At 42.8% G+C, this 27,124-nt stretch overlaps 1 protein-coding gene across 1 annotated transcript; it reads left to right on the top strand.

Annotated features, from left to right (window-relative positions):
• The first annotated feature begins 5,983 nt into the window (after window positions 1–5,983).
• On the top strand, window positions 5,984–22,147 carry IDH1 (isocitrate dehydrogenase (NADP(+)) 1). Its single transcript, XM_046019362.1, has 10 exons — window positions 5,984–6,139; window positions 7,148–7,213; window positions 10,018–10,155; window positions 12,887–13,178; window positions 15,260–15,365; window positions 16,615–16,792; window positions 18,257–18,408; window positions 18,652–18,792; window positions 19,489–19,651; window positions 21,224–22,147. Exons 3-10 carry the CDS (start codon window positions 10,034–10,036, stop codon window positions 21,312–21,314), a joined length of 1,245 nt encoding a protein of 414 aa, XP_045875318.1. The 5' UTR covers window positions 5,984–6,139; window positions 7,148–7,213; window positions 10,018–10,033; the 3' UTR covers window positions 21,315–22,147.
• Window positions 22,148–27,124: the final 4,977 nt, after the last annotated feature.

Raw genomic sequence — 27,124 nt, 5'->3', positions numbered from 1 at the left:
TTCTCGCTTCCCCCGAAGGCTCCGCCCCCTGTTCCTCCTTCTCTCCAATCCGCAACTCTCCCGGGCGCCGGCCCCGCCCTCTCCTTCCCATCCGCGCCACGTTCAGATCAGACGCCCAGGCAAAAGGAGTCGAGCTCAAATAGAGTCGTCTAGGACAATTTGACTGATTAGGCCGCTTCAGCCCTCACAGAGGAAGCCAAGGCGACTGCGCGCGTGAGCATCACGCGTGCAGGGTCACCGGACGGGTGCTGTCTGGGCCGCCGCAGTTACCGTATGTGTTCGATGATGGGGGCTCTCACAACATGTTACCGCGCTCCGCGTTCGCAGGGACTGACATTCACAAGAGCGCAGACCGTTGTCACACTTAAGTGACGGGCAATAACTGGCCATGTGACCTTAACCAAATTACTAAGTTCTTCCGGCTCCTGCCCTCAACTGTACAATGGGGCTGATAACAACACCCACTTCACAGACAGCGTTTGAAGATAAAGTAAAACATTTCACATAAAGCTTCTGGCACAGTGCCTCACCCCAGAGTACGCGATGTGAGCCCTAGACCTAGTCTTTTCATTCGAGTTTTGTGTTGCCCCAAGACTGGGTGCAAAGAAAATTACCAAGCCTCGTCTTGCTCAGCCTGGCTTGCATTAGTCTTTTTGTATTGCTGTGAGAAAACATGCCAAAACCTGCTGGCCCCAGTTGTGGGGCTTGGCAGGGGCGGTCAGAAAGGAAACCCAAAGTGAGGGGCTATTTTAATTAAATTCGTCAAGCCCTTTCCTCAAGAGTTTTGGCAAATCCCTACCCAGTTTTCCTCGAGTTAGCCTTCTCGGCTATGGAGAGCAGCTCCGAAACCGGACAGCTGATACCAGTACAAGGAAATCCCTACCACCCTCAGGGGGGCCCTCAGCAATCTTCCTAAGAGTCGTCAGCTTCCTCTTTCATTTCTCAACTACTATTCCACATCACACCATTCCTCCTGCGCCATTGCCTTGACTATCATTCTCAGCAGAGAATCTCATCTACCTGAGTGAGAAAGTTGGGATTATTGGGTGTGACCTCTAACAAACCCTTCGTTGAAGCACGGTCTTAATGGTTCTTACTGAGTCTATTATTGTTATGATGGTACTATGCTTATATTCTTCCATCAGGTATCACTTGCATTTGAACTCAAAATAGCTTTTCCTTTTCTTTTTTTTATACTGATTCCCAATAGTCAATTAATCAAATAAGGAGACCATTAGACTGAGATGGTTCTAATGTCTTAGTAGCCTACATAAGCAAACCCAAACCTAAGCCTATAATACCTCAAGCTTATGAATTTGAAACCTAAGGCTAACCAATCACAAACAACCACCTAGGCTTTACAAACACAGCAACTGCCTAAGCTGTAATCTATCAAATAATTTCCTTGTTTTGCTTTTGCCTCTTCTCTATAAAAGTCTTTCCCTGGGTGCCTGGGTGGCTCCGTGGGTTAAGGGACTGCCTTCCTGGAGGGTCACTCAGTAGGGAGTTTGCTTCTCCCTCTGACCCTCCCTGCTCTCGTGCGCACTCTCTCTTGCATATAAATAAAGAAAATCTTTTTTTTTAATAAATAAATAAATGTCTTTCCCCTAGCTCCTGTCCCTGTAATGTTTCCAATAATTTCACGTTTGGCAATGCCCAATTCCTGCTCAAATAAGCTCTTAAAAATTGTAATATGCCTCAGTTTATTTTTAACAGTATTAGTACAGACTCATGATTTTTTACACTATGTTATAATTCATTACTGTACCACTCTTTTTGATAGTCGAGTTTTCCCTGATTTGTCCAGCGAGAGCCCCTTCAAGCAGCTTCCACGTTCATTTGACTTGCCTTTCTCACTTTCATCCAACAATTGCAATTCTAACAAGTGTGCCTAAGGAACTGTTTCTAGTGCAAAGTAGAATGTAGTAAAATATGTTTTTCACATTTATTTAAAACAGTAATAAACAAATAAAAAGGAAACAAATTTCTAATGAACACAACCTGAAAGCAATACAATCAAATGATGGACAATTATGCAGTCATTAAAAATTATGCTAAGGCTTTATAGAGCATGATTCTTCATTTCATGGCCAATCATCTTAAAAGAGTTATGTTCCTTTTCCCAACTTCCCATTCAAATGTCAATCCCCTCGACTATGGCTTCATTCAGAATCATTCTGATAGAATTATTCTTCTATTTGCCAAAATTATTTTCAGGCTTCGTCTTCCTTGCCTTCTCTGCAGGACCCTCTCCTTTTCAGAAACTTTCTCTTTGGTTCCCATCAGCCTGTGCTCATTTTTCTACTACCTCCCTGACAATCCTTGCCATTCTCTTTTGAGGACTACTTTTCCTCCACCTGGCTGTTAAAGATGTGAAGCATTCTACAGGGTTCTCACTGAGGTTAACTTTTCTTCTTATGGTATACTTCTAGATTATGACCTCATAAATTCCGTGGCTACCACTACTATCAATACGTGCTTTTATTCGTTTGCTAGGGCTGCCATAACAAAATGCCACAGACTGGGTCGCCTAAACCTCAGAAATTTACTTCTCACAGTTCTGGATCAAGGTGCCTGTTGGATTATTTTCTCCTGAGGCCTCTATCTTTGGGTTGCAAATAAATGGCCACGCTCTTGCAGCCTCTTCACACATTCATCCTTCTGTATGTGCACATCCTGTGTGTCCAAATTTCCTCTTCTTCTAAAGACACTAGTCAGATTGGATTAGGGACCACCAGTATGACTTCATTTAATCTTAATTACATCTTTAAACCATCTCCAAACACAGTCACATTCTGATTTTTAGCGGGGTTAGAGCTGCAACAGATGAATTTTGGGGAAGGAAGGACATACAATTTAGCCCATAACAATGCTAAAGATTCTCAGATTTCTCTCTTTAGCCCAGGTACCCCTCCTGAAATCATGTGGCTAACTGCTTCCTTAACACTATATCTTGCTGTCCCATAGGCATCTCAAATTTAACAAACCTTACACTTAACTCATTATCTTGGCCATCAAACCTGTGACTCTATCTCTATCATTTCTTTGTTGAAGGGCAACCTGTCACCCAAACCCAGAAATCACCTGCAATGTTCTTTCTCCTATAATCTTCATGGCCAGTAATTTTCAATGAAGTGAATTTCCACAAGGTAGAATAACTGTTCATTCTACTTCACTTTTTAGATTATCAAAATGAAAACACAAATGGCTTTAAGTATTTAGAGAATCCCCTATTACCTAGATGAGGGTCTCATAACCGAATACAGACAGAAATTTCATAGCCCATGTTTCTATTTGTGCTTACAACAGTAAATAGAGCCAGCTAATATTAAAATATTCAGATTTTTTTAAGATTTTTTTTATTTATCTATTTGACAGAGAGAGACCACAAGCAGGCAGAGAAGCAGGCAGAGAGAGAGAGAGAGAGAGGGAAGCAGGCTCCCTGCTGAGCAGAGAGCCCGATGTGGGACTCGATCCCAGGACCCTGAGATCATGACCCCAGCCGAAGGCAGCGGCTTAACCCACTGAGCCACCCAGGTGCCCCAAAATATTCAGATTTTTATTGTCCAAATGAAAACCAAATGATGTCAAGGCATGCAATATAAACCAAACAGGAAAATGGTATGCTAAATGAACCCTCACATGACACCAGAATAGGCAAGCTAAGTTCAAAAGAACAAGAGTCTGAGCAGTGAGTTTCATATTCACATTTCAAGCAGTAACTTAAGTTCAGCCAAATATCATTTGTTACATTTAACTAACGTTGTTAATGAGTAATGTATAATTTTATAGTTTTATTTCTCATCACTTTATCTATAAATTTTTTAGTTGTATAAGAGCTAACAGCATAAGGAGCATATATCTAGTTTACGCATATTATAATAAGTCAATTCTAGGGATCTATAAAAATAATGTTTTCAATGAAAAAGGAGTTCCTACATTACTGGCTTAAGAAACAGTTTTGAGGGTGCCTGGGTGGCTCAGTCAGTTAGGCTTCTGCCTTCAGCTCAGGTCAAGATCCCAGCAACCTGGGATCAAGCCCAATGTACAGCCCCACATCCAGCCCCATGTCCAGCCCCACATCCAGCCCTATGTCAGGCTCCCTGCTCAGTAAGGAGCCAGCTTCTCCCTCTCCAGCCCCTCTGTGCTTGTGTTCCCTCTCTTGCTCTCTGTTATACATAAAGAAAATCTTTTCAAAAGTCATTTTTAAAAAACCCACTGTTTTAAGATGCTGAGACTCCCATATGCTACCTTTCCTCCCATGTCTGCTCAGAGCCAAATTTGCAGCCCAGCCTTAGCAGTGTTTAGGATTTGATGGAATACATTTTGTGATTAAATTCACCTTCATTCTGTATAATTTCCTAAATTTATTCTGTTTTCCTCACATATGTTCAATGTATTTTATCATGCAATATTGTATGTATCTTGAAAGCTGCCCTCAATCTTTCTGAAGCAAGAATGAATATAAGTAGTAGGCAAGGGGTGATTAAATAATGTGAACCTGATATAAAATGGAGTAAATTTACAATCTCAGGTGACTTTGGGTCTCAGATTCTAGATGAAAATACAAGCTTATACTCTTCTATAAACATTTCCACAAGAGCAAATGGAGGTAACTGCTACTTTCCATTAATCTACCTAAAAAAATCAACAAGTGAGGGGCGCCTGGGTGGTTCAGTGGGTTAAACCTCTGCCTTAGGCTCAGGTCATGATCCCAGGGTGCTGGGATCCAGCCCCCCACCGGTCTCCCTGCTCAGCAGGGAGCCTCCTTCTTCCCCTCTTTCTGCCTGCCTCTCTGCCTGCTTGTGATCTCTCTCTCTGTCAAATAAATAAAACTTTAAAATTAAAAAAAAAAAAAAACTACTATCAACAAGTGTAGGGCACCTGGCTGGCTCACTGATAGACATAGGACTCTTCATTTCCAGTTGTGAGTTAAAGCCCCACCTTGGATGCAGAGATTACTTAAAAACAAAATCTTAGGGGGAAAAAAAGAAGAAGAAGAAGAAGATCAACAAGTGAGATGCTACGTATTTTTTCTTCTTACTTTTCTCTTGGGAAAAAGACCAGTGCCCTCTAGTGTCCAAAATGTGCCTCGTGTAGTGCCAGTCATACCGGTTTATCTTCCCAGAGTAATTGTAATAATGCGATGCTACAGAAAATTTTTAAAAATAAATTTTGGAACATTGAATCTGGACAGCAATATACAAGCATTACACTCACTACAAATCACCGTCTAAAATACTCCTCCCCATGTTTTCAAGAGTAAGGAATACACAAATTCCCTGCAGGAGGCAAAATATGTATGTATGTTCTTTATTCTACTGTTTTCTTAAGGTTTTACATCTTATTCCGGCTTCACTGGGATCCCCACAATAGCCTCCTATCTTTATCTTCTAATGCGAATGACAATTGGGTTTACTTATAGAATGTACTTTTGGTAGTGATTAGAATGACAGGTGCGGAAGTTCTGAGAACGTAGTCGGTGGTGGTGGCGGAAATTATTTACCGTGGTATTCCTGCTTGTGTAATTCTTTAACCCTTTGCATTCTCGCTGCACCAAAGAGCCCCGAAAGCCACCTCAAGTTCCCTAGCCCCCGCCTGCACCCTTCCTTCAACCAAGCTCCGTCCTTGTTCGCCTTTACCTAAGACCTGGAAACTCTGCGGGGTCCTAATCAGTGTGGGTGTTAGAGTACCATCCTGGAGCGCCCCGGTCCGGAGCCTGCAGGTGGCATTCACGTTCTTCCGCCGCACGAAGCCGAAGCCCAGTCCAGGGGGCGCGGCAGCCCCTTCGCCTCCCGCGAGAACGGAGAACCCGGCTGCGATTTCAGCCTCGAAGTTCCGGGACTGGTCCCCGCCCCTTGGCTCCGCCCACTCCCTTGTGGTCGGCGCGCACTGACTGGCGGCGTGAAGGGGGCGGAGCTCTGGGAGGTGGGCTGAGGGGGCGGGCCTGGGAGGGGACAAAAGCGTGGCAGTGCCAAAGCCCTGCCCTGCCGGCCGGCTCCTGGGTTGTTGCGGAGGCGGTGTCAGAGACTGAAACAGCTGGGGCCCAGCTGGGTTTGCCAGTGTAGACGGTTGTGAGCTTCAGCGTGTGAGTGGCTGTGCTGCCGCTAGCTCATCGTCTGCGTACCTTCCCCTGCAGGTAACCGCAGGCTTCCAGGGGCGGCCCCCAGGACCTGGCTTTTGCGGGGAGGCTCTGAGCCCGCCTATAGCTGGAAGGGGCAGAAGGGAAAAAGCTCAGATCTTGGGAACGGAAGAAGGAATTTAGCGGCGAGCCCTGATCGAAAGGAAGGGGGAAAATCCAGGTTGGGCGTGGGGAAGAGGCATGGGGAGGAAGAGGGTACTCGATGTCTGGATGTGCAGAGGCCCACTCTGGAATGGGCGGCGGAAAGTTGCTTGCCGTGGCACATAGAAACCCGGGTCTGCAGGCAGAAAGGGAAATCGAGCGGTGGGAGGATGCAAGGAGGTGTGGAAGACTAAGTCTTGGCTTTAGAGGGAAGAAAAGGTGCTGCGGTGACGAGCGGGCTGCAAAGAAAGGAGGTAGCCATGGACTTGGGCGTGTGCAGCGAATTCAGGTGGCCGGACCTGGCCTTGCGGCCGGGGAAGCGTCCTCCTGGGGGCGTGGAGGAGGCGGGGTGGGGTGGAGGGCACACCTCCGCCCCCTACGGGGCTCTCCAGTTCTCCAGTTCTAGGGAAGCGTTCCTGCTGCAGGCTCAAGGCGCCAGGGGTAAAGATTCTGGCGCGCCCGGCGAAGGGGTGGGCGTGGAGACCTGGAGAGACGAGCGGAGCCAGCTTCGGTTACAGCCGTCTTGCACAACGGCCACAAGGACATGTGCAGGCCAAGAGCCCGCTGGTCACAGCGTCACCTAAGGACGTGCAAACCCCAAGACCAGCTAACGGACGATGAACCCGAGACGCGCCCACTGACGCACCCTTCAGTGTGTGTGGAGCGGAGATCCGTGTGCTCCCTTAACCTTCGTTGGGAAAGTGCCTGCGCACCTAAAACTGTCCTTTGGCCCTCTGGGTCTGCTCAGCCCTGTACTTTAAACCAGATAAACCCGGCTGGCCCGTATTAAAAACAGCTAAATCCTCCTGACAGGCGTGTTTTGAACGTTAAGTCCTTCTGTTTCCCCTTTTTGTTTTGTTTTAGGAAATAAACTGTGCTCAACTCAGTCTGCAACATTGAAAGGAGTTGGGGTGATTAGAAGTTGTAAAGGTGAGAATTAGCAATTTTTCCCCTTCTGTATTTTTTGATGCGGCAATTCTGCATTTTATTGGTCCTGGAGGTCTTGAGGTAGGCGGAGGCACGGCAAGGAATGAGTCAGGGATATTTCCAACAATAAATTTCAACTGCTTCCTTGTTTCCTTCTTTGCAGCTCTTCTCTGCAAGAGGTGGTTTTTGGCCCAGAAGTTATTGTATTTCATGAACTCAGCTTTAAAAACTATGTGTTCAAAATTTTGGGGTTGATGAAAAAAAATTAAGAAGGTTGAACAACTCTTTTTTCTTAAACTACGTATTCATCCAGGTTTATTTTGTGGAATGACACAAGTGTGTCAGGAGTTTGGAATTCACCTGCTTTCAGATTAAGTGAACTGACTTGTTGGAAAAGTCCTTCCTTCTGAAATCAGGGTTTGGGTGGATAGGGAGACTCTGATCAGCAAGGCTTAGAGAAGTGAATCCAGTGGGGCCTTAAAGCCTACCCCATGGAATTTAAATCTAAAAGAAACAAATAATGTCCTATGTTGTAAGAAGCAAGAGTCTACCACAAAAAAAAAAAAAAGACTTCACTTTTTTAGTTAAAAGGTGCTAACATTTTGGGGCACCTGAGTGGCTCTCAGGTTAAACCTCTGCCTTCAGCTCAGGTCAATATCTCAGGATCCTGGGATAGAGCCCCACATCGGACTCTCTGCTTAGCAGGGAGCCTGCTTCCCCCTCTCTCTGCCTGCTTCTCTGCCTACTTGTTAACTCTCTCTCTGTCAAATAAATAAATAAAATTTTTTTAAAAAGGTGCTAACATTTTAATGAATAATGTGAAGAAATCCTGATATGTTTTCATTATGACATAGAGAAAAATTACTGCAAAAAAATGTCTGTTTCAACTGCGAAGGCGATAATTTTTTAAATGCCATCATTCAATATAGACAGCATTACTTGACAAGTGGAACTGAAGTAATTTGATCTTTAAATGACAAAAATGTACTCATTAGTCTACTGTGAACCTCAGTTCCTTGTGACAAGGCAAGACATTTTCAAGGATGCTGGATGACCCCTCAGTTGTATTTGCCATCAAGGAAAAATAGCCAAGTCATAACGCTTGTATATAGGAACACAGCCATGGAAATGTATCAAGACCAAGATACGTTTGCTGCCTCTTTTTGTGTTGTTTTTTGTTTTGTTTTAAATACAAGGACAGATGTGACAGTGGGCTCAGCAGGACTGAATCAACTTACAGCTCTACTGTAAATTATATTTGAAATTACACATCAGAAGTAGTTAGCTCTTCTACACCATTTTTTCCCCTTCTTTTATTCTAGTTGGGTTACAGATGGCTCCCAGTAATGGTATAGGGAACCTCCTAAACACTAATATGCTTCTAGAATTACAAATTTGAGAAGTGAAAATGGGCCTGAGGATTAGGGATACATCCTGGCTTGTTACAAGGAACTGAGGTTCATAGTCTGCTAATGCGTACATTTTTGTGTTTTTGTGTTGTTGTTGTTGTTTTAAGATTTTTTTTTTTTTTAAGTAATCTCTATACTTAACGTGGTGGTCCAACTCACCACCCCAAGATCAAGAGTCGCACATTCCAGGGACTGAGCCAGCCAGGTGCACCCCCACACACACACAGTACATTTTTATAATTTAAGGACGAAATTGCTTTAGCTCAACTTGTCAAGTGATTCTGTTTATAGGCCTCTCACCTAATAATTGTGAAAGTCCGTTCTCCTGACTTTTCTAGTCTTCCGCCGTAACTTAAGGGGATAGAAGCAATTTGCAGTTATGTTCCCCCAGGAAAATAGTTTCCCTTAGAGCATCATGAAAGGGAATCGATCCCTTCCTCGGGCTCAGGGCCTCTTCCATTTCTCAGGGAACACACACAGGATGTGGTCTTCCTGGAAGCCTCAGAGTTTCACTTCTTCCAGAGGGTGTACCTCTGCCCTTTCTGGGAATGAGTTGAATTTGTATTTACTATCCTCAATCCCAGGAAGACATGTCTTACTAGAACAATTCCATTTCTCTGTCCCACCCACTGGCAGCTTACCTTTGCCCAAGAACAGTCCAGGAGTTGGCATACCAAGGAACAGGACAGGGATGTGCTTGGTTTCTGGGCACTGGTAGCCCTTCTATATACAGATTTTTCTAAATAGAGAAATCACTTTGGTTTTTAGGATGACATCCCCATTATCCATTATTGTCTCTAGGAAAACATAATTCCCCCAGAAATTCTTCATCTTTCACTTCTAAATTGTCCTTAAACATGGCTTATAAAAACTTGTTGAATGGCCCCAAGTGTAGTTTTGGTGTTTTAGGTTTGGTGTGTGTGTATGTGTGTGTGTGTTTTTAACCAAAACAGCCTCTTAAAAAAAGGGAAATACTAGCACCCATCATTTTGCTGATTTTGAGGGTGCCGTAAAATGAGGGGTTGGATTAGGAGGGTTCAAATAAACATGATATTGAAGAAATCATCTCATTTTAGAAGATGAACCAACAAGTCAGGAATAATGGCAGCATTACTGAGAACATCTTACAGGGTCATGGGATGGCCTTGGGAAACATTTTTGTTCTGTCAAAGCAAACTGGGAAGATCATTTCCATCTTACAGGGTTATGAGGACTGCCTCAAACCCACACATGAAGCACATAACACAATGCTTTCTACAGAGAAGGTGCTTGATCATCCTGGTAAATATATTGTCATTAGCGAATGTAGTGTTTAGTAGTTACCGAATTCTTGGTATTTTTTACACCGTAATGAAATAAATGAGAAGACCTGTGTCTTCCCTTTTGTTCTTTTTAAAGGTTTCTTGAAGTCAAAATGTCTCAGAAGATCCATGGCGGTTCTGTGGTAGAGATGCAAGGAGATGAAATGACGCGAATCATTTGGGAGTTGATTAAAGAAAAACTCATTTTTCCCTATGTGGAACTGGACCTGCACAGGTAAATGAATTAGCCTTCTACGCAGCAAACTCAGAAAGCATAATCTAAGTGAATTTCAGGGTATAACTAGCTGTGTAACTAGCTATAGCTGTATCTTATGAAGCTTTCGAGGGAGGGATACCAAAACATAAGTATGTGAACCTTCTATCTTAATTTCATTAATTTTATTTGTTTTTTAAAGATTTATTTATTTTTAAAGAAAACGCAGGGTGGGGGGGTTTACAGAGATAGTCTCAGACAGACTCCTCACTGAGCACAGAGCCCCGTAACCAGTGGTTTAATCTCCCAACTCTAAGATCATGACCTGAACCGAAACCAAAAGTCAGATGCTTAACTGACTGGGCCACTCAGGCGCCCCGACTCTCTTGCTAGAAAGACTGGATTTAGCATTGGTCTGAAGAAAAGAATTGTGATGAGAACAAAGTGATTCTCTGCTCTTTCCAAGCCTCTGTTTCTTGTGAAGTTTTTCTTTTTACAAATCAGTGGCTCAGAGCTGCACAAGGTATTATTTGTGGAAAGAAGACTCAGAGGTACAGTTTGCATTGAACAGTAAAGTAAATGTAGTTAGCACAGTTTTTTCCTTTCTACTACCTCTGTTTTCTGTCACTCTACTTAACTAGTCAGTGGACTTTTCCCCACCTTTTACCCTTTTCACACAATTCTAGTATAGAAAGAACACTTTAATTCATCTTGTACAACCCTCACCTTTCTGTAGACCATCCCTTACACCTTTTGTGTTCTAAGGATTTGAGCCTTTGCTCTGTCTTTAAAGTGTTTGGAGACAGAGATTAAAGTCTCTATGGGATCCTCCTCTTTGTTCCCTGGGATTTTTGTAAATTTGCTCATGTTCTTTGTGAATCCAAGCTAGGAAGAGACAGAATTTTTCCAAAGGGGCTATGGCTGAAGCCTGGCATGGCAAAATGTTGACCCGTACATTTCAGCCAGACTACGGCAAGTCTTCCATGTGTTTGTCTTGACCCAGAATTATTCATCAGACCCATGTCTTCCTCCAAGGGCCTGTTGTTTGCCTGGGTTTAGATAGTTCATTTACATGGTGTCATTGGACACTCTTTTTAGTTATTCTGAGCCCAAGCTGTTGATAATGTCTGTTTTGCAACCACGAGATGAAGCAAATACTTGCAGAGGCCAACCAGACATACAGGAAACGAAGCATAAAAAACATCAAGTGAGTTACAGAAGCATTTCACAAGCACTCCCCTGGTTTGGAACTTGACATAGTAGCAGATGAGTTTGTCAAGTTCTTGACAGTGTAAAAGCTGCAAAAAAGCTTTAAGCCTCATTAGCCGTAGAGGCATAAGGAGTTTTAAAGGACAGTCATTATGCCCGGAAGGGAAAGAGTCACTGGCTACAGAATAAAGAATTTTTGGAGGCTCAAACAAATTTTAAGGTGTCCCAAAATAACTGTAATCATTACGTGACCAGTTCTTTTTGAGGGACGGAGACTGATTTGTTTGTTTTGTTTTCTGCAAGTTAAATAGTGGTCCAGGCCACTTACTCGTTCTCTTCTGTTACAGACTTAAAGAAGGGAAGCAAAAACTACTAATTTGCTGGTAGATTCTTCTGATGAGAGCTGGTTCCTATAAACATGAAAAGTGCTGACCACGGTCCTCGTTTGAGTTAGGATTAGACATTTGTAATATTCAGCATTTCCTCTGCCAGAAGATAAGAGAGTCCGTGGATTCGTTAGACTTAAGTGAATTATCTAAGGCCAAAGCAGTTTGGAGTAATTTTTCTTTGGAAATACACTAAGATTGCTACCTTTACGTTTGCATCGTGAGTTGGGATAGTGAAAGACAGGAAAATGCAAAAACTAAAAGGAACTGAAAAGAAAAATCTAGAGGCTTCATGGATTAGCAAGTGTTGAAAGCTAAAAAAAAACCTTGAAAAACATTTTTAAAGTCTTGGAGGACAAAAAGAATTGTTACATTACTGTTTTGTTTCTCCTGTTTCTGACAAATTCGGACATACTTGAGCTAAAGCTTTAATCATTTTCTGTGCTCTGTGGACAACCAACATTTTTTCCAGTTCCGAATGACCCGCAGCCTGGGTATTGGTGTCAATTACTGTAACTCCCTGGAGTGTATAAATCCATCTTTGCATTCCATTATTTACCCAACAAACTGCAGGCTTATTTCCAGAACAGAGACTTGCCTCAGAATTAGGGAGAGGTTCATCTTCTGACTAACTGGCATTAATGAAGAAGTCAATAGCAGTTTTGGCACCGACTCCGGCATTTATAGGTCCTACCACTTAAATGCCATAAAACAATCCTTTAGACTTCCTGAGGCCTTTATTTTTAGAGCACACTATTTACTAAGGGAAAATAAGTGCTTAGGCTTACGTTTTTCTGCTAATTTTGTGGAAGGAAGTCTGCAGAAACGGTTGCTTAGGTGCTTATTGCCTTTTGGTGGTATAGAACACACAAAGGGGACGAGCACAATGGCTTCCATTCAGTCTCCTTCTAGACAGCCTCCCACGCCGCAGGCAGGTGCGGCCCACAGTCCACCTCTCTTGGTGCTTTGTTTGGTTGGCAGCTGTCTTCTGGATCTAAGGTGCACTAGTCCTCAAAACTGGCAGACTGAGGTGTATTTTGAGCCTTTCCTTTCTTCAGGGCAGGCTCTGCGTGCCATCACCATGCGTGGAATGGGGACACCCTCCATCACTCATTAGTTTGTCCGGACAGTTACACTTAATGACTTTTCCCTCCCAGCTATGATTTAGGCATAGAGAATCGTGACGCCACCAATGACCAGGTCACCAAGGATGCTGCAGAAGCTATAAAGAAGTACAACGTTGGTGTCAAATGTGCTACCATCACCCCTGATGAGAAGAGGGTCGAGGAGTTCAAGTTGAAACAAATGTGGAAATCACCAAATGGCACCATCCGAAATATTTTGGGGGGCACCGTTTTCAGGGAAGCTATTATCTGCAAAAATATCCCCCGGCTTGTGAGCGGATGGGTAAAACCCATCATCATAGGTCGCCATGCTTATGGGGATCAAGTAAGTTGCGTTCACATTGTTGCATTCTCCATACTCTTCTCTCGTGACGGGGTTGAGAACCACCAAAGATTATATGGAACATGATCACTTCATACATAAAAGGAAAAACTGGTTCCATGACTGAAAGCAGTCTCTCTAAAACATTCCTTTCCTACTTGGAAAAGAAAGAAGTACTAGTTTCTGTACTTTTGTACCAGTAGGCTTATTGCCAAATTAAGCAGAAAAACTGCCAACTAAACAAAATCCGTACTGAAACGGAGGTTTTGAACTTTTCATAAAAAGCAGCATAGGTCCTGAAAGAGCCTTACAGATACGAATGTCTCATGCTGAAATCCAGAGGCTTGGATGTGGCTGTCCTCAGAAACAGTGTGGTCAGGTCAGACCACTCTCCATCCCTGTGGACAGGGTCACTGGGTTAGTCCTTGAGGATCAGCTCACTTCGTTCTACCCTGTGGTTCAAATTATCCCCTCGTCCTGGCCGAACCTTCCAGAGGCCCAAGAGAGAGAATGTCCACAGGAGCACTTCAAACTCACAAATCCCAGGAAGACTACTCTTAAGGTTTTTGTGAGTTCATGATATCTTTTTCATCCTCCACCCCTCCCCCCTTCAATTATTTTGGCATCAGTCACTTGGAAGAAGGGTCATTCTTTTCATGAAAATCCAGCCTGAAACTTCCAAGCCTACAGTTGATTCAACCCTAATTGTTTAAATGTGCATAAACCTCTGCAAAGCATCCGTGAGGCTTTGGTGCCTCAGTGTCTTCCTTTCGAGAAATGGGAATGAGTTACCACCCGTAGTGAAGGACTTCATACGGCAGAAACGTGCTGTGTGGAAAAGATATTTAATCTTCACAGTTACCTAATGGCTCCTTTTCTGTCAGTGGTAGTGCTCTATACGGACATAAATAAGTAGGTGTGGCTGGCAACCGTTAGTACCTGGTTGTGAAAATATTCTAATTTAAGTCACCGAAGAGTGTACAGTGAGGCAGAAATTCACGGATGCCTCGTGTGGGCCAGGCACGGTTTTCCACCAGCAGAGCTCACTCCCGTGGGCGAGATGGTTGTCCTCGTACAGTCCTTTCTGAAGGTGAAAGGACTCTCATAGTTCCTTCCACACTCACTGCTGCTTTTGGACAAATCCTGAGCTGGTGTTAGTAGCAATAATAACCGTGAAGAGACTGAGCCTTGAAGGTCTAAGGACGGGATTGCAAGTCTTTTGACCCTAGGTGTTTTGTTTCTATTATATCACAGTTCCTCCGTTGTAAGATTGATGTAAGAATCAAATGAGATAATGAGATGATTCAAGTTAGTCACTTAAAATGCCTGCCATATAGTGAAGACAAGGCATTCGCTCTCCTCACATCCACGATCTAGCTGGTGTATTATAATCCCCCTGTGCAAAGACTTCCTGGACCTCCAGGTCATGGTCATTTCTCTCCCTCTGACATCCTACTGCATTTCTAATCTAAGCCTACCTTTGACATTTGAAAGCTCTTAGGTTGGGGCGCCTGGGTGGCTCAGTGGATTAAGCCACTGCCTTCGGCTCAGGTCCTGATCTCAGGGTCCTGGGATCGAGTCCCGCATCGGGCTCTCTGGCCTGCAGGGAGCCTGCTTACTCCTCTCTCTCTGCCTGCCTCTCTGCCTACTTGTGATTTCTCTCTCTGTCAAATAAATAAATGAAAATCTTAAAAAAAAAAAAAAAAAAAGAAAGCTCTTAGGTTGGTTCTCACTTTTCGAATGTCTTTGTTAGGTTATAAGCTTCCTAAGAGAAAATGCTTTGTCATTCTCTACTCTATCAGTGCTCAGGAAACTGCCCTTTACATGGGAGGCGCCCAGTAAATTCTGATTTCCACTATACCCTGGGATTAACTTGCTTTGGGAACTCTCTGGACCTCTTTTTTCCCATCTCTAAAATAAATGAAGGTTGAGCCACACTGCCCTGTTTGTCTAGGTATCTTACAGCTCTGTATTCTATGATTTTTTTTTCCCTTATAGTTTTTAAAAGGATAGTTTGGGGGGGGGGGTGTTTATTTGTTGGTCGGTTGGTTGGTTAGTTTTATATTGTTCTCCCCTCTACACAGTACAGAGCAACTGATTTTGTTGTTCCCGGACCTGGTAAAGTCGAGATAACTTACACCTCAAGTGATGGATCCCAAAAAATGACATACCTGGTACATAATTTCGAAGGTAAGTCTATCAGGAGCTACATGTTTTCATTTTTTACAGATCATTTAGACAATATTGGTACTGTTTTTTGAAAGTTATGTGGCTGCCAAAAATACAAGCTGGAATCTGTAACATTTCTATAGGACCCAACGTCTAGCATAAAGAAGTAATTGCCTTCCATGCCTTCCCATGGGGTAGATTAAAAGACACAAAAGGAACCAGCCACTTAATTGGAAATGCATGTGGGCGAAGATGGAGGGAAGGTTGGCGGGAATCAGTCATGCCTAAATTATAGAAATTAAACATTAATAATCCCATATCACCTGTCATGTAATCTGCCCTTTGCTCTGGTAGGGTTTGTATTTGAAAATGGTTGCGTTATATATTTGCTGAGATTTTCTTCTTGCCCTGAGTGTTTATTCTGTGAAAGTAAGCACTTGTTTTTTGCCTTTTCTTCCACTCCATCCTGCTGCTTCAAAGGTCCCCTATAGCAAATTCCACCCAAAGGTTGTTGAAAGAACAGAGAATCCTCTTTCTCCACTCCTGAAGTGGTTACAAGCTCTCATACAAACAAAGCTCAAAGCTTACCTAGCCCTTGTTCTCTTTCCCTCCTCTTACTAATATCATTTTAATGGAATCTCGTCCTGCGGGTTTGGGCCTTGTACATTTTGAGCCTAGGTTGGCCCTGGGCACTGGCCCAGATTCAAGTTCTATCTTTCAGTAATAACAGAGTTTACCAAGTAAGAGTCGTGAAACACTAGTGATGACGTGTAGCATAATTATTTCTGCCAATGAGGTATGAACCTTCAGTGTCCTCCAGGAAATGATGAGAATTTTCATTCGATACTTAAAATGCCAATTTTTCTCAATGGCTGAGGATAAAGCACCCACATAGAGTTGAAAACACGTATGAAATTTTTTAAAGTGTCGAAGACAGCTTAAAAATGATTCACCCTTTCTTGAGTGTATTTCTGGCTCATATCAGTACTTTCTAGTATTTTGGTATCTTCAGGATCCTAAAGACCATGTTTTTCTCATTTCTGTTGCCCTTTCAAAACAAGTTAGAACGTTCTTATCTAGAATTGACTTTCTTCCAATCGCGTGCCTTGGCAGGTCATGGAATATTCATGTTGGAAGTCCGGCCAGCACCTTTTGAAGCCATGGGAGCTGGGAATTGGCTGCTTGGGTGTTGGTGGGTGGATTTGGACTTGTTACAATTCTACCCCATTTACCTTTCTCCTTTTTCCTCTCATCGGTGTTCCCCCCACAGAGAGTGGTGGTGTGGCTATGGGGATGTACAATCAAGATAAGTCGATCGAAGATTTTGCACACAGTTCTTTCCAGATGGCTCTGTCTAAGAGTTGGCCTTTGTATCTGAGCACCAAAAACACTATTCTGAAGAAATACGATGGACGTTTTAAAGACATCTTTCAGGAAATATATGACAAGTAACTACAGTTCTTTTTTGTTTCTTTGTCTTTTTTCTAAAATAAGCTAGGATTTATAGTATAGAATTTGCATCCTTATCCCTTTGAATCTGGGACAAATTGAAAGAAAACCATCACTGTCCCATAAAGTTAAGATTTAACAGACGTGAAACAAACCACTTTTGAGTTGCTTTTAGAAGGTAAATGTTTTCAAGTAATGTCTCACATTTATTATTATTTTTTGGTTAGAGCCAGAATTGTTTAATGTTTGAATGAAGGTGCCCTGTAACTGACAGAAAGTTCTAATTTTGGGGTGCACCTGGCTGACTCAGTCGATGGAGCATATGACTCTTGATCTCAGGGTTTTGAGTTCGAGCCCTATGTTAGGTGTACAGATTACTTGCAAATAAAATATTAAAAAAAAAAAAGAAGAATAGGAGGGGCACCTGGGTGGCTCGGTCAGTTAAACATCTGATCCTCGATTTCAGCCCATGTCATCATCTCAAGGTCATGAGTTCAAGCTCCCGCTCCGTCGGGCTCCGTGCTGGGCATAGTGCCTGCTTAAGACTTTTCTCTCTGCCCAACCCCCATCTTCACTCCTGCTTGCTCACTCTGTCTCTCTTAAAAAAAAAAAAAAAAAATCTAATTTTTCAAGCATATGAGTTTCTGCATGGGCACATTCCCACTCTTTCCGAAGCACCTTGTTGTGATTTAGAACTCTGCTTTAGTGGAGTCATTTGAACTTTTCTGTATTAATAACAACTTCAGGCTCAACAACACCGGAGCATGTGTTAACTTTTAAGATGACATAACTCCCTTTTAGGTGCAAATGTTGAAGCCAGGGCTTGGATTTTAAGACAACTTAATTCCTCCTCCTGCTACCTATCCATACCAACCCCAGGAGCTGTCCTAGTTTCCTAAAAGATACGGAGTGGTAGAATTTTCTTTTTCATCCATTATTACATTCTTTTTTTTTTTTTTAAGATTTTATTTATTTATTTGAGAGAGAGGGCACAAGCATGGGGAGGGAAAGGGACTGGCAGACTCCCTTCTGATGAGGGAGCCCAAGGGGGGACTGGAGGTAGGCTCAATTCCAGGACCCTGAGATCACAACCTAAGCCGAAGTCAGAAGCTTAACCAACTGAGCCACCCAGGTGGCCCCTGTTATTACATTGTTAAAGTCAGCTGTATCTGAAGAATCTGATCAATAGTGACTGAAAACTAAAAATAGTGCTGGGGAAACTGCTCTCTCCATTGTTCTCACATCTCTGCAAAGGAGGTGAAGTCACTCTAACAGGTGGGGACATTGGGGTTTCACAGCTTTAAAATGGGCAGGATTTGAGCTTAGGTTTATCAGATTCTCAAGTCTGTGTTGCTTCCACTAAAAAATGCTAGTTCCAAGCCCACGCTCTTTGGAGAAGCAGGTGCTCTCCCTAACAACACCAGTTTCCTTTTTAATTCCCTTTTCTCTCTCTTTTTTCTTAGGCAGTACAAATCCCAATTCGAAGCTCAGAATATCTGGTATGAGCATAGGCTCATTGATGACATGGTGGCCCAAGCTATGAAGTCCGAGGGAGGCTTCATCTGGGCCTGTAAGAACTATGATGGTGATGTGCAGTCAGACTCCGTGGCCCAAGGTAAGGACCTGTGGGACCAAACAGAGGTACAGTGCAGCCGGCGGCACCTAGGCCATGCCATAGTAGTTCTCTAGTTCGGAAAAGGGAGTTTTGCAGCCCTTTGTTAAATCCTAAGATGTAAGCACTGGGGAATCGCTGAGGACTACACACGCTTGTGTTTATTTTCCTGAGGCCGCTCTTCTCTGAGGGATTCAGCGCTCTTCCTGCGGTTGTACCCAGCATTTCATGCTTTGTCACTTACAGGGTATGGCTCTCTTGGCATGATGACCAGCGTGCTGGTTTGTCCAGACGGCAAGACAGTAGAAGCAGAGGCTGCCCACGGGACGGTAACACGTCACTACCGCATGTATCAGAAAGGACAGGAGACGTCCACCAATCCCATTGGTAAGGTCGTGTTTACTGCTACACTGATTTCCACCCGAGGAGTGGAGATCTCCAAAGGAAATCAGACATATCCCTTTGGCTGCCCAGTGCTTTGTGTATAAAATCATCACCAAACAGTGCCTCTGTTCGACTGAGAGCCATTTGAAGGTGCTTCTTGAAATATACACAATATATGCATTTCTATTTTGTGGGAGAATGTACACTACAGATAAGACTGTTGCCAGTGAGGATTTCCCTTTTCTTCCGGTGCAGTGAAATGTCACAGATGGCTAATAATCTAAAAGCTATACAGATAGAGCCTTCTAACTGGATTTTAAGGAAAACATTTTGAAAAGAGATGACAGCCTAGAGAGAGGAGGGGAGACCAACACAGATGAGATATAGAAGAGATTGTGACCCATCCCAAATTAGTAAATGCCTTAAGCTTCAAGTATTACTAGCACACCATGAAAATATACTTTCTTAAGGCTCTAATAAATTTAAGACATTTGCTCTACAAAAAGACAGATCTTTTTAAAATTTCTATTCAGTAAAAATATTTCCAATTCTTATACAGCCCATGTGGATAGCATCTAATGGAATCAGTCACTTAAACAAAAAAATTTGTTCTGTTTTTGGGAACTGAAACATTTGGGAATCCCTCTTGGTATGATCTAAGTGTTGGTTTTTTGGTTTCGTTCTGTTTTGCTCTTTTAGCTTCCATTTTCGCCTGGACCAGAGGATTAGCCCACAGGGCTAAGCTTGATAATAATAAAGAGCTTGGTTTTTTTGCCAAGGCTTTGGAAGAAGTCTGTGTTGAGACCATTGAGGCTGGTTTCATGACCAAGGACTTGGCTGCTTGTATTAAAGGTTTGCCCAAGTAAGTATAAGATGCCTTGAGCTCTGCTGTCCAATCACCACGTATCTTTTCTAGGCTCAAAACATCAGCTTTTTTGAGGTATATGGATTATTATTTATCACCTAGTTCAGGGATCAACAGACACTATCTACGGATTGCTGACAGTAAGCATTCAGACTTTGTGGGAACAGATGGCCTTTTCAAAACTCTACAGCTATTGAACTTTGCCACTGTAGAAGGAGAACAGTCATAGATGGTACAGAAGCTAGTGGATGTAGCAGTGTTCCAGTCAAACCAGTTGCAAAACCAGACTGTTGCCTGGATGGAGTCCAGGAGCCAGGCTGGAGTTTGCTGGCCTCTGATCTAGTTGACGATCATTGGGTGACAAGGTTCTGTTCAACAAGAAATTATAGACTTTTGAATTAAAGGGACTGCCGAGGCTATTGTATTGTACCCCTTTATTTCTTTCCATTTATGGGTAAAAAAACCAACAGCACAAGTTTTAGATGCCCACTTCCTCCTAGTCCCTTCTGTAATTATCTCTAACCAACAGTCAGATGTTCGAGGCCCATTTATTGCCCATGGTTTTTCTGAAAACATGGTAGCCCATCTCCCAGCTGGATTGGCTGCTAATCAGAGACTTCTCCCTCACAGTTGGTCACTATGACTCACCTCAAGAAACCCTACTGAAGGGGCGCCTGGGTGGCTCAGTGGTTTAAAGCCTCTGCTTCCAGCTCGGGTCATGATCTCAGGGTCCTGGGATCGAGCCCCACATCCGGCTCTCTGCTCAGCAGGGAGCCTGCTTCCTCCTCTCTCTCTGCCTGCCTCTCTGCCTACTTGTGATCTCTGTCTGTCAAATAAATAAATAAATAAAATCTTTTTAAAAAAAAAGGAAAAAAAGAAATCCTACTGAAGTTTAACACCAATCCCAAGTCCCAACCGCGCATCCTCTGAGATCTCCATTAGGGTCAGTATACCTCAGTGATGGGGATATACTCAACCACTCTGTCTTTCTTATCTTAAATTTCTGGCAAGAACACAATGTTTGAAATGTGCTTATCGGTATGTTAGCTTTGTAGCCTCTATGAATTGGCACCTATCAGCCTGATTACCTTAGCCAGCCCATTATCTTCTTTTTCTTTTTTTAAGTAAGACAATGATAATAATAAGAGTGTTCAGACTGTTTTAAGGACATGTGACAATTTGTTGCAATGTAAATGAAAGCATGGCTGTTCCCTGAATAGGTTTTATTATTTTTAAGAATGAGGAATAAGAAGTGGGATGATTTCAGTCTCTCCACCATTAGCCTGAGCAGAAGCTCTATGATAATTTCGCCCTCAAAGACTCAGGGCAGGGGACATGCTGAAGGTGCATGTGGCCGAGCTGCCTACAGCCTCAGTCAGGCCCTTGAACCTTGAGCACGGGCATCAGCCATATATCCTTAGCTTGTTAATATTAATTTATTCATAAATAAATTTATAATTAATTAATTAATTAAATGCTACCTACATAGCATTTCTAGGACTTTCCCTTTACCTGCTACCCGACCAGAGACAAACTAATTTCTTTCTTTTCTTTTTCCTCCTGTATTAGTGTGCAACGTTCTGACTACTTGAATACATTTGAGTTCATGGACAAACTCGGAGAAAACTTGAATGTAAAACTGGCTCAGGCCAAACTTTAAGGCCATCCCTCAGCTTAGGATACGTGTTTTTGGTAACTAGGCCCACTGGTTTACATTTTCCTGCATAACACTCAAGGTTCAAGGTAAAATCAATTTTGTAATTTGTTTAGAAGCCAGAGTTTATCTTTTCTATAAGTTTACAGCCTTTTTCTTACACATACAGTTATGCCACCCTTGTGAATGTGGCAGGGGACTTTTTAAAATTTTATTTTATTTTCTACTGGTAGCCTAGTGCTCATTTGTACTCGTTGTCACTTTTTCTCATGTTCCAATACAAATGACCAAAATGAACAGCGTTCGAAAGGGTAAACCGTAGCCACAGTATTGTTCCCAAAAATATGCGTGAAGTACAAATTCACCCGCTTCACCACTCCGTGGCCTGGGGTTCTGGGTGGTTTTGGTGCAACAGATGCCCCGTCACGTGAGGCAGAGCCGTCCAGTGAACTTGCCCACAGTTTGGAATGAAAGCAGAGGTGTTAGTAAAACCTGTTGGAGACCCCACCGTCACTTTTTTAAAGAGTTCTTCTTGAGTGTTTTGAAAATGCTAAGTATCTGTGAGGCGACTGGAGAGTCTGGAATGCTGAGTAAATGCTACCTGTGGTCTGTCCTCCGTTTGCCTCCTCCTCCCGGCCTTGTGTGGCCTGAGTATTATGCTATCGTGAGCGGCATATTTCATCCAAGTGCAATAATCCAAGGTGCACCTTTTTTGGACTTCTGCTGGCCCGTTTTATTTCCCTTCTATCAATGTGATTTTTTCAGAAGTTGATTTTAACACTATTCTAGTCCGTTCTTCATCTGAACTACTAATCGTAATTAAAATTCAGTGCTAATGACCAGTCTTCTTGGGTTTTTATTTATCAAGTATACTCCTGGGACTGTGGGGCAAATGGGTAAGGAAGTGGTAAGATGTGGATCCTACAGGGAGAGGGGAAAGAAGACCAAAGACAGAACAAAGGAGATGACTGGACTATTCAGGAATCGAGTGGAGGCACATGCTAGGGGTATAGGTATGATCGTGTAAGTTAATGGGAAGCCACTGAAGACTTAAGAAGGGAGGGACGTGATTGTATTTTCCTTTAACAAAACAGCACAGCTTGTGTGAAGAATGAGTACCAGTGGAGGAAGAGACGGTGGGCACAGTCCAGGAGGGAGGGCCGGTTATCGGTATATTGGGAAATGAAGATCTGAACTAGGACAGTGACACCGGGGATGGAGGGAGCAGGGTGGGTCTCCCAGAAGAGAAGAGAATGGATGGGGATCGGTGGGTCCCCAGGCAGTGTGGGGAAAGCAACACGTCACAGGGGTTTCCCACAGTTCCAGCTCACACTTGAAGAAAAGCTGGCCAGCATGCCAGTGGTAGCCACGTACTATGGGGAAGGAAACTGAGGCCTCAAGACACACTTGGATCAGACGTACAGAGTACCTCAGAGGCCATTTTGGCCGAAAGCCCAGAATCTTTGTAGCTAAGCTCGGGCTCTTTCTACTGGACCTGCACATTTGCAGGTTTCGACGGGTGGAGAGAGCATCACGTGGAACGAAGCGATGCTGTTGGATTGGATGACCTGAACTCGTCCCTCCAGCACTCACAGACATCCTGGGAGCTGATCAGACAGAGTGTTCATGGGGCAAAGCCCCGCCTCAACATCTGTCAGATCAGTATTTGGCCAAGAACTGGTTAATGTTCTAAAATATTCAGTAAATGAACAGATGCTGACCAATACGTGCCAAGGCTAATGGTTTACTTTGTAACAACATCAGGATCAGAATTTTTGACCTGGAAAATCACTCCTGCTTCGCAAAACCCTGAAGGCAGTAAGATCCAGGAACAGAGGAGACAGGAGTCCCATACTTCGAAATTCTCTCAGTTGCAAGTACGATCTCTTAAGTAGAATTTTTAACTGAAAATACTTAATAACTAATCTTCACAGTTAGAATCACAGCTCCCTTGTATTTTTCCCTGATACAGACAGTCCTCCCAAGGCATTGCCAACAAGTGATTTTCCATCCTCCGTTTGAATAATTCTATTGTAAAAATTTCTTCCACATCAGGGGTCTTGTCTGTTCCTGTTAAAAAGGAGGTAAGATATGAAATAAATACAAAAAATATTAAGAAAGACTTTGAGTGTTTATATCAATGCTGAAAAATTGTGTACTCTTATTACCCCTCTACTCTTAGAAATTTTATTTCACAGGCCCTATTCTTAATATTAGGGAGAGTGCAGCATCCTAACTGCTAATTCCTCTGGAACAAGAAAGTTAAACAACTCTGGATGGTATCTCTGACTCAAAGAGTTGACCTTGCAGACAGCCTAGCATTGTTCATAACTTAATTTCGATATCATTTCAGACTTACAGAAAAATCATAAAAATTATATGAGGAAGTCCCATCACATTTTGCCAAGTTTTTGCTTTTGCTCCCTTTGTTCCATCTCTCTTGTCTTCCTCCCTATACACACACACACACACACACACACACACACACACACACCCTACACACACCTTCCAGCTCAGAGGAATTTGAACACATTGTGCCCCTTCACCCTTAAATAATCCAGCGTGTATTTCCTAAGGACAACGAAATCCTCTTATATAACCACAATATGATTGTCAAAGTCAGGAAATTTAACATTGATATAATGTGATACGGTCCCTATTCAAGTTTCAGCAACTGCTCCCATAATCTTCATGGGGTTCCCTCCAAGGTCCAACCCAGGATCATACATCGCATTCAGTTGATCATAGCTCTTCAGCCTCCTTTTGCCTGAAACAGTGTCTAAGCCTTTCTTTGTCTCTCTAGACCTTGACATTTTTAAAGAGTACAAGCTAGTTATTTTGTAAAATGCCCCTCAGTTGGGGTTTATCTGAGGTTCCTTTGTAATAAGATTCCAGTTATGCATTTTGGGCAGAAACCTCTGAAGTGATAGAGGGGTAAAGGGAGAGGGAGAGAATCTTAAGCAGGCTCCACACCCAGCATGGAGCAGGTCATGGGCCTGGATCTCATGAGCCTGAGATCACGATCTGAGCTGAAATCAAGAGTCAGAAGCTCAACGGACTGATCCACCCCAGCGCCCCAAACACTGTTCTGTTTCTTGATGTGGGTGATCATGCTCCTGGGTGGCTCAGTGGGTTAAGCCTCTGCCTTCGGCTCAGGTCATGATCTCAGGGTCCTGGGATCAAGCCCAGCATCAGGCTCTCTGCTCAGCGGGGAGCCTGCTTCCCCCTCTCTCTCTGCCTGCCTCTCTGCCTACATCTCTCTCTCTTTGTGTGTCAAATAAGTAAAATCTAAAAAAAAAAAAAAAAAGAATGCCTTGTAATGATTCATTAAACTTTTTTGTGGTCTACTCTATCAACCTCATTTCACAATAAAAAGATAAACAAATATATTAGGAAATGTGTTCTGAATCCCATGGACTCATGACACAGGACCACATTCTCCGGAGACAAATCAAGAACTTTCTCTCCAATGTCAGCTGACCCTGATGTTCAGGCCTTCTGGTTTGCCTTTGATAGAGTGACACATTCCAGTCACATTGTCTCTAACCTTTTCAAACATAAGCTGGGAAGTGTTTCTCTAAGAAGATGCTCTACCCCTGTAATTTCAACCAACGGCACACCAAGAATTATGAATAGAGATGCTTGAGGGTCCTTAAGTGGCTTTTTGGACCTCCCTTCTCTCACCTTGATGAGTCCATGACACCTTCTTGTTAGGGGTACTTGGATGTAAAGCCCTCATTTGATTTCTGCATAAGAATTACTCTCTTCCTGGTTGGTGTTGCTTTGTTTCACCTGGTGCACTATTTATATGTTCAGAGAGGAAGCTCCGAGACATTTTCTTTTTTTTTTTTTAATATTTTATTTGTTTGACAGAGAAATCACAACTAGGCAGAGAGGCAGGCAGAGAGAAAGGAGGAAGCAGGCTCCCTGCGGAGCAAAGAATCCGATGCGGGGCTCGGTCCCAGGACTCTGGGATCATGACCTGAGCCGAAGGCAGAGGCTTTAACCCACTGAGCCACCCAGGCACCCCATCCGAGACATTTTCTAACTGAATCACATTTTCCTCTTTTCAAACCACTAGTTCAAATTTCTCCTACTTTTCTTCCTACTTCAAAAGATATTCGGGTATCTCTTACAAGGTTTTACTGTGAATTTCCCAAGTAAACTTTGAAATGTTTAAGTTATATGATAGAAACTAAAAATTTAACTTTGACTCAGAATTTTGATTCTAATATTCTAAAGCTACTTTCATCTGTTTCACCTAAATTTTCCATGTTTTCTGGTTGCAATTACTCCATTTGCTAGAATTACTCAATGGCTTTATTTCTTAAATCATTTTCCTGTTTTTATTATTTGAGTCAGCCTACTCATTGCAGCAAATTAATTACCACACCCTTGTACTATTCCATAAAGACCTACAACTTGGATCTCAGCCGAAGTTTTTAATCTGGTTTTGGCATCTGGATCAAATTCTTTATATAAGGGTTTTTTCTGTTTGTTGTTTCTTCGAACACAATTCACCCAACAAATAGATTTGAGTATGTCCTCTAATCCTGCCACTCTGTTGGGACACCAGTGTCTCCTAAGACTGACAACCTCTAGATGGGGTACTTCTCTTCAGGTCAGACTATACCAGGAACTCACATTATACTAGCTCTAAGAGCCAACCAGCTTGGGTTTTGAGTCACTGTGTTTTAGTGAGATTCTTTACCATTATAATAGGAAGACTTCTGGAATTTATTTGGAGTTAACTTGGGTCTCATTTTCCATGAATATATTCTCCAAATTTCCTGAAGCTATGGCAGGATAAACAACACCTTTATCTGTTGTCTGAGTACTGTAACCCTTGCCCTTTAGCACAGTTGTGACTAACCTACCTGGTTCGGTGATATTTGTTCCACTTCCTCAGTCAGCTGCTGGGAAAGTATCAGCCCTGATGTAACCACTTCATAAATTCCTAGCTGAGGGGTGGCTCAGTTGTTTAAGCATTTGCCTTTGGCTTGGGTCATGATCGCAGGGTCCTGGGATCAAGACCCACATTGGGTTCCCTGCTTCTCCCTCTGCCTCTGCTGCTCCCCCTGCTTGTGCTCTCTCTCTCTGTCAAATAAATAAATAAAATCTAAACAAACAAACAAAAACAAAACAAAAAAAAAAAAAAAAAACACAACACCTCCCAGCTGAGCATAGGAGGAGATTTTAGACACATAAAGGATGGACTTTTTCTACTCATACATTTATTCCTAATCGAATTCTCCAACTCGGGGGAGTGGCTTGAGCTCTTATCTTTCTCAAAGTCTCCAGCAATGGGCTCACTAGTGACTGTACACAGACATGGTATTTGAATCTTATTACTTGCATTTTACCTGAGACATTAACCTATTTGGATTCTCAATACATTTGGAATGCTTTTAAAAGTGTTTCTATAAGAAACAAAGACGTGCATGGAATACCTTCTCAGAGTCAAGAATTCATGAGTCTTTCCACTTGAAATAGTTTCCAGATGGTTATTTTAATTCTACCATGTGTCAGTCACCTTTAAGGTATAGCAGGCCACTAACTATTTTGCCTATAAATAGCATAGTAACGATCAAGTCATTGAGTTATCTTTTATGTAGCTAATACCATGTGTTTTTTCTAATATAAACTTAACATGGTTCAAAGCCACAGCTTAAAAATATATAGCCAGGGCACCTGGGTGGTGGTTCAGTCGGATGAGCTTCCAACTCTTGATCTCAGCTCAGATCATGACCTCAGGGTCATGAGATTGAGCCGCACTGGTGAGCTCCACTCACTAGGGAGTGTGCCTCTCCCTCCAC

Source organism: Meles meles, chromosome 9 (assembly GCF_922984935.1).
Source record: "Meles meles chromosome 9, mMelMel3.1 paternal haplotype, whole genome shotgun sequence".
NCBI classification, from domain to species: domain Eukaryota; kingdom Metazoa; phylum Chordata; class Mammalia; order Carnivora; family Mustelidae; genus Meles; species Meles meles.
The sequence above is the reverse complement of the archived record's forward strand: the minus strand, read 5'-3'. Positions and strand labels throughout refer to the sequence as shown.

What these genes read in the sequence shown, in the direction of transcription:
- IDH1 (XM_046019362.1), top strand. Translation starts at nt 10,034, where the DNA reads ATGTCTCAGAAGATCCATGGCGGTTCTGTGGTAGAGATGCAAGGAGAT. An exon ending in GACGTCCACCAATCCCATTG is followed by an intron (nt 18,793 to 19,488) that starts GTAAGGTCGTGT and finishes TTGCTCTTTTAG; the next exon opens with CTTCCATTTTCGCCTGGACC. An exon ending in TGTATTAAAGGTTTGCCCAA is followed by an intron (nt 19,652 to 21,223) that starts GTAAGTATAAGA and finishes CTCCTGTATTAG; the next exon opens with TGTGCAACGTTCTGACTACT.